Consider the following 11,335-nt stretch of genomic DNA (forward strand, 5'->3'; position numbering starts at 1 on the left):
AATGCTGTAGTTGTTTGGTGGGGGGGGGGAGGTTTTTTTTTTTTGTGTTTGTTTGCTTTGTATTACATACTAGTAAAGAACTGCTATTCCTATTTCCCAAATCTTTGCCAAAGAGCCTCTGATTGTAATTTTACCTAGCAGATACCTGTCTTCCTAAACCAAGACACACCTACACCTGGAAAACATAATTCCTGAGAAGATGGTGTGCCATTTTTAATGTGTTTCACTTTTGGAGCAGCATCACCTCTTTGCAGCTTATCTGTTAGGAAAGCTGTTACGTGGTAGTATAAGTTTTGGCTTTAGTCTTACAAGAAATTAGAAATCTAGTTCTAACCAAAAGGCTGAAGGGATTTGCAGCCTGAAGCCTCTTACAATAGCAGTGATACTGCATTTACTTTGCTTCCTGCTACTCACCTATGCTACGTCATTCAAGCAGACCTGCAGTACCTGTAGAATAGTATAAAAGTAGGTACAGTACATGTAGGGCCTGGATGTTTTAAAATCAGACAATGGACACTTAAGCATTCATGCAGAAAAACGTTTTATTGTAGTGAAGTTAAAATAGAGAAAAACATCTTTCTGCTCCTGGTTTAAGGCTATGCTGAGCCACAAAAGCGCATTGCACTTCCAGTAATTTTTACTAGTTTACAAGGATACCACCTAGTATTTTATTTTTTGTCTTTTTTTTTTCAATGAGCTTTAACTATTTAATGCTGGAATCCAGAGTATTTCCTTGTAGGAGTTTTTCTTGGTTTTTTGTTTATTTTTTTTTTCTTGCTTGCTTGCTTTCTTGTTTTCTTGCTCTCTTGGATGCTTTTCCTTTCTTGCTTTTCCTTTCTTCAACTGTCCAGTTTATTTAGTCTAAAATCACCTCAGGACACATGAGGGTTACTTCATACCTTCCCATAATGACCTCATAGGGCTCTAACCCCAGGCTCAGTGTGCAACACTAATGCTGCTTAGTGGTCAGATCATTCTTATCACCAGCAAGCAGAAAGATGAAACGGCAGCAGGTACAGGGGTTTATGGAAGAGTGCTGAAGTGGCCTAGATGACAGAATAGCTCTTCCCCCATTAGGGTAATTTCCAGTCCACATTTAATGCAGAAGATCAGCAAAGCACTGCATCAGCCTGGCATACGTACACACATGAAAAATGGTACACGATTTGTGACCATACAGAAAACAAAAAGAAGGTGAGACAGGTTTTGGACCTGCCAACCTTTTAATTATCATTTCAGGAAAACAAATGCAACACTTTATCATCTGCTAACTACTCTTCCCACGCAACAGATTATGTACAGCATACTAACTTAGATTTTTACATAATGATACACAGGTCTTCACCGGCAACAACTCTTGTGTTTTCTTGTGACACGTCAAGCTGACTGACACTTCAGAAAAAAAGAGTTCATGCAGAGCTAGCTTATTCTTTGTCTCTTGAAAGTAAAATCCTACAAATGATCAGCAAGATGTCTAATTTTACACTATTTACTTTGTACAGTGCAAAGAGGAAGGACAGGCTTTTTAAACGTAGGACTCCTTAGCATACTGGATCTGCTCAACCTCAAAAACTGGCTGGCTGCACCTCTGAGCCACATACTCGAGTTTATTCTTTTGACAGGACTCAGACATGGCTCTCATCCGGTAGACTCCTGGGGTCACAGGTAAATTCACACGGGAGTTTACTCCTACAGTGATGCTGAAGGTTTCAGTTTCCATGTCAGAATCCTTTGTTGCAGAAAGTCTGGCACTGCGTAGATCCCTCAGATCCATATATGCTGTGTCCTGTGCACTGTGGCTGCGTGGATGAGGCAGCAAAACATCCTGGTTTGACACCACTGATCTCAGAGTTTGAACCATGAGATTTTGGGAGGGAACTTTAGTGGGCAGGCAGTTTTTAACAGCCTCTTCATAAGAGGGTGGTCTTCCAGGGTTTCTCTGGTCTACCTCTCTAAACACTTCATCAACTGACCTGAGACGGGGCCTTTGCTGATGCTCCACAGGCAATAATTTGTCATCATTACGGCTGTCCTCCTGGACAACTCTGCAGGAGAATTGATCTTCTTTCTTTGTGAAACTGTCCCTCTGAAAAAACATGGGTTTTCCAGGCCCCCAGCTCTGGGTTTTTATTAGTGTTTTCCTGCGGTTTGCAAAAGAGAATGACATGGAATGTTTTTTGATCTCTCTTCGAGGTGTACTGCAGTCTTCGGTGGCCTTGGTAGAAAAGGACTGAGGCCTATTTAAAAAGGTTTTTTTGGGACTCAAGGGTGAAACTGCTGGGGAGCTGGTGAAAACTGAGCCATCAGAGCTCTCCAGGGAGCAACTGGAGGATGTTTTTGGTAGAGAGTCAGTTGATAATTGTGAAGGTAATCCTGCAAGACGTTCCTCCAGTGCCTCCATCCATAGCTGTTTCTGCTCAACTGGAAAATTGTCCTCACTTTTGTTTAGCCTTTGTTTCCTTATTGTTTCATCAAGGCAGTTCTGGAAGGACAGGTCTGGCTCTGAGTACCTCCTGTCCCTTGTGCTGATGTCCTTTCCAAAATAAGTCAGTGAAGGGGCAGAGATATTTGTTGGACATTTTCTGCTCACAGTAGCACTCCTCCCTTTGGTCTGCTCCATCTCATAGGTACAGGGGCTGCCCTCCACTTCAGGATCTGGGCTGTCATAGGCAGAGTCATTCTGTTGAGCTGTACAGAGTTGTTCTGTGGGGAGAAAGCAGACATTAGTTTTCACTGATCAGCTGAGGATGAAAAAACACTACAAAGAGAGAGTTCAGAAGAGGGCTTCAAAAATCTTGAACCCTCTGTGTTTCCACAGATCTATTCACATATCAAATTCAATATTTTGGCCCAGCAGCCTCCGTTGGTGACATCCCCAGTCCGTTCTCATACCTGTGGAGCTGTCTGTGTGCTCTGGTGACTCCTCAGCCAAGGCACAGGCAGGGAAGGCAATGGCTTCCTCAAATATTTCCAAGCAGTTGTTTATGAGGAACTCCACCAACACTGTCACCTGCATACAGAAAACAGCCCATTTCAGTCAAGACATATTGAAGATTCTTTCCTGACCCTGCCTGCTATCTTTGTAGGAAGGATAGCACAGAGCAGGGTGGCTTCTGCCAAAATCCTGCCTTAAAGTCCAAGGGTGAGTCCACCATGGGGGATAAGGCCTTATGCTGCAGACAAATGGATCTGCCCCAATACAGACAAAACACCATCAGCCACAGCTTTGGCCTCACTGCCTGAGGGCCCAGGGGTGACAATGGCCACAGGTGCTCCTTGCCCTCCACATGCAAAGTCTGCAGGAGCTGTGACATAGGGGGCTGCAGGGCAGCTGCTGTTTTTGCTCAGAGGAGGCGAGATGAGGGGGACCCTGGCCCATCCCGTCACAGACTGAGGGACACCTGAGCTGAGGGGTGCCCCCAATGTCCAGGGGTGCTGATCTGTTCAGCTGCTGCAATGGCAGTGGGATCCCTATGAATGGCTCTACATTGCCCCAGAGGGAGCAGCTGCTTGGTGAGTTGAAGGCACCTTGTCATTCATCTCCTTCTGCACTTCCAGCGGGACTGCGCTGTCCGTCCCTGGGCTCAGCATATTTGGGCCAATGCAGATGGCCAGGTTGCTGGAGTCCATCTTGTTGGTCTCGGCATTTTGGCTGATGTGGTGCAGCAGAGAGAGCAAGAGCTTGAGCAAGACCAGGTTTGGTCTTGGCAGCTTGTCAGCCACCCTGCGTGAACACAAACAAAATGTGACATTATTCGATGGTGCAGTGGCCTCTGCTTCTTGATTTGAGCAAGTCTTAATTGAACTTAGAGTGACACCACTTCCTCCAGAAAGGGGCATGTGTGTGCTCTCTGTATCAGAAATCCTCATCTGCAGCTGAGTGTGTGGTTAATTATGAGACCTTGAATTACAAGGTCTTGACTGAAAGGCAGCATTGCAGAAGCCCATGCCCCGGAATAGATGGGATTACATCAGGACATGTCACTGGAGGCTTCCCAGTGCCTGTGGTTGTGCTGTGGGGCTTTCAAAGCACTCCCAGTCAGCCCCCACAGCCACTGTTCCTAAAGAGCAAAACACAGTGGTGGTGTTCATGTCCCCAACTTCACCCCCAGCAGACGTGAAGGCTCTGTGTCAGTGCCTATCCCACAGCACCGTGACCATGTTAGCTGAGGCACTGCAGCCTCTGCCCTCTTCCTGCACTGGTGGTTTCATAAAGCAATCTGAAGTGACTTCAGGAAATGCTGCTGCTGGAGCCCTCTAGACCAACCCCCACGGAGCAGTAGCAAGCTGATATAAATGACAAGCTTTTAAATGAGACTCTTGATTTTGGAAGACGTTGGCTTTGCCAGCCACTCCATTACATTGGCATTGGTTGCAAAATTTCCTGGTTGAAAAGCTTACTCTTTCAATTCTTCAATTTTTTCTTGCTTGCTTGGCTTCTCTAGAGCTTGCATCCATTTCTCATAGAGGTCATCTGAAAGGAGTTTGGAGGGAATATTTCGGAGAAAGTCCTGCAAGGCCAAGAGATTTAGATGAAGCTTTGACACTACCCCTGAGCACAGAGAGAGTATTATTGTCACCTGAGGTCTCTAGGAGGCAGGTTGACTTGAGCTACCTGACCGTCAGCACTGACAGAGCAGTGCAATGCACAAGTGCACTTGCACTTGTGTAGTAATACGATCCAGCTTTCAGTTGCATTTCCTTCACTAAGAAATCTCACTATTGTTCTCTGGGAGCATGCTGAGCAAGAGGACAAAGTGAGTTTCCTCAGGAAATCAGCAGCCCAACAAGTAGGACTGACAATCAGGTGGAAAAGGCCAAACTTTCCTAAGCTTGAAGAATTCAATCTGGCTTTGTTCTATCTTTAGCCAAGAGTCCCACCTAGGTCAGCTTAGAGCACTGGATTGGGGCTGTGCATATTAGCAATGTCCTCTCACCAGTGTAGCTCAGAATTACTCACCTTTAAAACCACTGCCAGCAGGTGCACAGATTTGCTTTTCAGATCAACACTCCCGCCTTTGTTTAGGTCCTCCTTCAACTCCTTTCGTGCTTTCTCATTGGCAGCTTTTCTGAATATCCCTTCAGTAGAAGGTCCTTTCATATACAATATGGTTAGGAGATCCTGCAGGGAAAATAATCAGACAGGAATGGAAGAATGGTTACTTGGATGAAGGAAGTTAGCAGGAGCATTTCTTTAGAAATAGAAGAAAAATTATCTGGAGGTACACTGTACTCTGATCAGTTCAGTATCTAGTTCTTGCTCCAAGTACATTACATGGGAAGTAGTCTTTATTTTCACCTAATCCACCTTCGTTTTGAACTTACGAATTCCATGAACTTCAGTGGAGTCATCCTTGCTTACTTCCAGAGGGAAGCAAGGGGTGGCTTAAATCTTAGTTCACATCCCCCCTCTCACAAGCCAGGCAAATACTACTTAGTAGAGACAAATGTGTGTCTATTGGGAAAGCCAATTCAGTGGAAAAACTGTTAGAAGACCATTTTTATCCAGAAGTTATTGTTTAGGTATTTTTTGTGGCAGCTAATAGCTGCCACTTGCTTTTCATGGAAATACAGAAATCCTTGGAAGTTTATGCTGCTGAAAGATTTATTTAAATTACTTCTTTAAAATCAGTGATGTTTATATGAAAAAGCAGATCTTCCATTTCTGGACCTGGGTTCTCTACACTCCAAGTTACTTCCAGTGAAAGTTGGGTGAGCTGGACAAAACCCTCAGACCTTACTCTTTCTACATCTGGGATGAGCCCTGAGTTTATCAGTAGCATGTGTGTAGTGGAAACACCAAAATCATCTCCTGGGTGATGCAGCAGAAGTACTGGATATCCTGCCTCACACTGAAGTCAGAGGTATCACAGAATCATAGAATGATTTGGGCTGAAAGGGACCTCAAAAATAATCTTGTTCCAACCTCCTGTCATGGGCAGGGGCACCTTCCACTAGACCCACTTGCCCCAAGTCCCATCCAACCTGACCTGGAATACTTCTAGGAATGGGGCAGCCACAGCTTCTCTGGGTGACCTCATTGCCCTCACAGCCAAGAACTTCTTCCCAATGTCCAATCTAACCCTTCTCTCTGTCAGTTTGAAGCCATTTCCTCCTTGTCCTGACACTCCAGGCCTTTGTTAACAGTTCCACTATAACAGTACCCTCTTACCTGGATTGGCTGGGGCAGTGTGTCATCTTCCCCACAGACAAGTGCCAGAGGATGGCCAAACAGAGGGATTTTGGCACCCAAGTCTATCTGTCCTGAGGAATTTCTTTTGGTAAGGCTTCGTCTCAGAGTAAATGACTGCGATATCACCTTCTTTCTTTTCTTTGTTCCATCTGCTGCAAGTAAAACAAAAGATCGATTTAAATATTTTAAAAAACCAAACAGAGTACTATGTGGTCTTTCATCTGTGTGCAGTGCAGAGATGTATGTTGAAACAATTCAAACCAAACTGGGACAAACTGAGAGAAAACTAAGTGGTTACTAGGGAAACAACTGCCTAAATCATGAAACTGTGGCCATCCCCCTAAGGCCACCACCTTTCCTGTTTTGCATTGGGTGTTTCTTACATTCTAGTCACTGTTTCTTCTTAGAGAGTGGGAACGTACAAGGCACAAAAATAACATTTATAGAGATTTTTGATATTGCAGTCATTTTTCTGATAATTCTGAGGCAAATATACCACTTGGGCAGCTGGCAATAACAACAATTTTCACTACATGGTCTGATTGTGCCCCAGCCTTAGGCAAGAGTAGAAGTAGGGGCTCCTACTTTTTTACCTCTTTCACAGCCTGAAGTGAAAACATATGGCTTCAGCTCTGCCAGCACTGGAGCCAGCCCTAATGACAATGCTCCTAGAGTTAGTGCTTGCCCCCCAGCCAGTGGAATGTGATACTTGCTCCAGAGGAGCATCAGAGTAGGTGCTCACTGGTTTCAGGGTTAGAAATCTCTTAGCATGGGTTTTTATCTGCTTCACAAAGAGGAGGGTCAGGAATTAGAAAATTATAGTTGTAGTTGTATTGGAGTGGGGTGTGCCTTTTTTTTTTCCTTTTCACAGAGAGAAGAAACCTTTTGCAAGAAAACTTTCTGAAGGATTTGCCTTCTGCAAATTCAAATAAATGTCATGCCTTCTACTCCAAAATGAAGTTGTCTTACCCACATAAGAAATTCTCAGAACCTCTCTTTGTGACTTAGCATAAGCTCTTGGTAGGTAGGTAGACTTTTCTCAAAAAAATTTGAGAAAGTCACTTAACATTATAATGCAATATAAAATATTAGCTTCTGATACTCCTGAAAACTGGTCTGACATGATGATCCAAATCTGACCCTGCCCTGTTAATGGTCTGCTCTGGGTTGTTTACCCGTGCTGAGGTTTTGCATGGTGAGAAAAAACAAGTGCTGGTGCTGCTGCCAAGAGGGTTTATTTGCTCTGGTTTTCAACAACTGCTACAGTACTCAGTACTCACTTGCAGTGCCACACCTCAAAGGTGATGCTTGAGTGAAAAAGAAACACATTTGCTTCCCATTGCTATCAGGGAACACAATGAAACACGGCTCTGAGGACCAGGGAACGGGAATCCAAGACCTCTGGCACTCAGCACTGTCACCTCTGCCACTGAGCATATAGAAAAGAAGAAATTTGCAATGAGTGGCACTCCAGGGCTTAAGCCCTGTCCTGGATGAAGACTGTGGCTTGCTCTCCAGGAGGGGGAGCAGGCAGCTTCGGGTGGTTTTGCACAAGTGCCAGCTTGCAAGCATTATATAAGAAGGCAGTTCCTCAGTTTGTTTTTGAAACTCACCATTTGAGAGGCAAAGTCCGTCTTCAGTATCTGCTGGGACTGACAGGGGATATTTCTTGGCATCAGCCTGCAAAAAGCATGTTATGGTTACAGACCTGCCACAGTAGTGAGAGCCACCAGCAAGTTGCTGCAGCTCCTCAGAAATCTGGGGAGGCTCTGGGGAATAACCAGACAAGCCCAGCACCTGCTAAACAGGTGCCTCGGCCCAGGGCTGACACTGCCTTGCTGCCCAGTAGAGGGGTCTGTGGTTAACTCTGCAGCCAGACACCTCAGGCGTGCCCGGCAGGTCACAGCCCTGTGCTCGCTCAAGCTGCACTTTTGATCCAGAGAAGCCATAGCCGGACACAGCCTCCTGTGTGTCCTCCCCTGGCGCTGGAAATTTCCTCCCAAACTCCTCTGGGGAGCCTTGATGGCTTTGAAGCCTGCAGGATCCCTGAGCAAAGCTCCTCAAGAGCCAGGGGAATGCACAGACTGCCCACAGTAATGCCCTGTTCCCTCTGCTCAGCGCAGCACAGCGCTGCTTTTGAAGATCTCTGCCCACTCCTGGGTGAGGGTAGGCAGCCGGCAGCTACTGGAGGAGCCACCCCTACTTTGCTAAGTTATCTCACACCAGTACCCAAGAAGGATCCAGGAAAATGTAAGGGCTGCTTACCTCTGTCTGGCACTCAATCAGACTCTCCATATTCCCAGCATTTAGTGTCTTTGACTAGGCAAGAAAACAAAGACACTGTGTTAGTAACTGAATACCATGGTTTAGAAATCAGAGCTTTTCAAAGTCTCTCTGTTGACAGAGGCGGAATAATTAAGATACTCACAGTATTACAGCTGCTTAACACTTTCATTAGGAGTTTGATCGGAGGAACTCTGGACACTCTGGTTTCCTTCAGTCCTTTTGTTTGCCTGTTTGTTGAACAGGGAATGGACAAAGAGTCTTGTAAAACTGCACCCTTCTTGGCTTTCTCATCTGCAAGTCAATCTACCGTGTATGATCCTGAACCAGCAAGATCTCCCACACAAGTAAACCATAAAGCCCTTCTCTGGAAGGGCATTCAGCCCTGCTGCCCTATCTGCCTCCTGATTAAAACAAAATAAAAGCAGCTTGCCATTTTTTAATTCATGCAAAAAGTGAGCAAGTGGTGACAGCTACATATGGTCATTAATCTGCACACCCGAGGCTGAGCAACTCAGTCAGCTCTGCCCATGAGCTATGCTTAACAGTGGGTGCACCTCTCCCCCATGTATATTTTTGTACGTCTCTGTGCAGCTGCATCTGAAGCTCTCCACTGATTTCAACCAGGATGCCACAGATTTTTACAAAGGTGGTACTTACCCAAGAAGTGAGTCCAGCCAGAGCTCCTTCACCTCCCGTGAACTGCAGAGGAAAGGAGAAACAGCATCACTCCCCACTGCTACTAATCCTTTGGACAGAGGCAGGCGACTAAACAGTGTGTACCACGTGTGCTGCCTTATATATATGCAGAAGGGGCAGGTGGAAATTCACAGGCAGGAAGAAGCATCATGGGGCAGGACCCAGACCCTACCAAATTTCTGGCTTCCTCTTTCCTTTTAGAGGAGCTACTTTTTTTGGGTTTTCCCCCCCTCAAAGAAAACAAAGAAGCTCTGGTAGCTGTTATGGATGGAAAAGATGAGACACTTGCCAGGTAAAGGTTCCAGCTATCATCACCAGCATGAGTTGAGCTGTGCAGAGGGGGCTGCAGTGTGGGCAGCTTCTCTTTACCATTAAAGGGCAGTGGGTACAGTCTGTCCTTTGACTGCTCAGAGACATTAGATTTGGCAGTTTAAAGACGCACTGCCAGATCAAGTTGCACTAAGAACAGTGAAAACAACGGGGAGGTGGAATAGACAAGATTCAGAGAAATGTTTCTTTATAATTTTTTAAAAGATAATTGCAACAGTTTACTGTCTACAAGCAGATGTAGACACACATTTTGTCAGTACTAAGTAGTTTTTGAGAATCTAGGTACTGGACATTTATAGTGGTGTTACGCAGTAATTTAGAAATGTATGATAATATGAAATTTAAAAGTCTTGCTTAAAATAAATCTTAATGAGTTATATTTGTGTGGATATATTAAAATTTGATTCAACTGAAGAGATAAAAAAGTCTAGGAAAAAATCTACCTCTGCTTGACCTGTATCATTCTGTGGCTGACTGCCCCCCAGCTTGGGCATATGAGGAATACAGCACTCACTCTACCAGGCCATTATGAAAATTCATAAAGGTTTGATGTTAAATACATGATATTATTTCTATTGATTTATTAACTGAGGCAAATTACAACCTTGTTCTGGTTGCCAGTCTACTGGTTTTGTGAAAAGGAGGAGTTAAGGCTGAGAGTAAGGGTTGGGAATTCTTCAGTAGTGGATTTAAGTGGAAAGCACACTTGTGAAACTGTGGCCTTTCTGCTGCTTCCCTCCTGGATGCTCCATTTCACATGGGCAGAGGATGGAGCTGTCTTAGCACAGCACTTTGCAGATGCACGTAATGGCTACATCCGCTGCTGAATTCACCCTCAAAGCCATTCTTTGTGTAACCACATCAGACCCACCCTGTGTAGTACTGACCCTGTTTCATGCGGAACAGAAAGGTGATCTCTGTTTGACTCTGGCAGAAATCCAAAGTGCAAAATTCACTTTTGGTTCAATAGAGATGTGTCCAGAAGAGCAAATGGAAACATGCTCTGCTTTTGTGGAAGGAGTTGCTGTAGGTCACCTTTTAAGTCCTCTTGAGGCTCATATTTCCATGCTCCTGTAGTGGCACTGGTCTGGTGACTTGTTTAGGGCTTAAACTTACAGCAATCTCGAACAATTAGTCAGTAATTCTGTGCATTTACCACTGATCGATTCACTGCTCTGATTTTTTGTTAATTATCAGTCCCATGATATTTGTAATTTCCCAACTAAATTCCATGGGCTTCTGCACATGCTTGAAGAAATATTGTCATCCTACATCACTTTCTCCTGAGAATTTCTTTTGAGGCTCCTTGGCAGCTGAAGCTCCACTGCTGATAATTTCAGTAGGATTCCTCAACAAGAAGCATCTGTTTTTCATTACATCTCTTAAATGTATATCCAAACATACCTGTCTGTTAAGTAGCTCAGACGGGACCTATGCAGTTCAATTCTGCCTTGCCCTCACTTCCAGCACTCTGCACAGATGTATTTCTGAGCTCAGTCTGTTTCATGATTGAGACACAGGGTTTGATCTGGAAAATGTGTGACTTGTGAAGAAAATGTGAGTTTAATGGATGGTGATTAGCCAGGCCAGAAGCTTAGATTATAGTTCTGGCACCAGCTGTATACAGGGGACTGTGCTTTGAGTTTCCCAGGAGAAGATACAGTGGTGTAATGGGTGGTGTATTGATAGCACATCACCAGTGTGTCCACTGGCACACACTGTTGTATCTCTATCCAATTGGTTCTCATCCATTAACAGTTGTGGGGATATAATGGCTGTTGTATGTGGAAGGTGTGTGTATAGGCCTGCCTGCCCCCAGGAAAAACCATT

The 11,335-nt window shown here is 44.8% G+C and overlaps 1 protein-coding gene across 1 annotated transcript; it reads right to left on the reverse strand.

The window, feature by feature from the left end:
- Positions 1 to 491: 491 nt before the first annotated feature.
- On the reverse strand, positions 492 to 9,244 carry TAGAP (T cell activation RhoGTPase activating protein). The gene is made up of 10 exons (XM_066179008.1): positions 9,137 to 9,244; positions 8,622 to 8,706; positions 8,459 to 8,512; positions 7,807 to 7,873; positions 6,173 to 6,345; positions 4,961 to 5,122; positions 4,402 to 4,511; positions 3,529 to 3,724; positions 2,893 to 3,010; positions 492 to 2,703 (listed from the first exon to the last, which is right to left on the reverse strand). Exons 2-10 carry the CDS (start codon positions 8,646 to 8,648, stop codon positions 1,526 to 1,528), a joined length of 2,085 nt encoding a protein of 694 aa, XP_066035105.1. The 5' UTR covers positions 8,649 to 8,706; positions 9,137 to 9,244; the 3' UTR covers positions 492 to 1,525.
- Between the last annotated feature and the right edge of the window lie 2,091 nt (positions 9,245 to 11,335).

Source organism: Chamaea fasciata, unplaced genomic scaffold (genome assembly GCF_029207755.1).
Source record: "Chamaea fasciata isolate MVZ Bird 193981 ecotype frontalis unplaced genomic scaffold, bChaFas1.0.hap1 SCAF_3, whole genome shotgun sequence".
Lineage (NCBI taxonomy): Eukaryota > Metazoa > Chordata > Aves > Passeriformes > Sylviidae > Chamaea > Chamaea fasciata.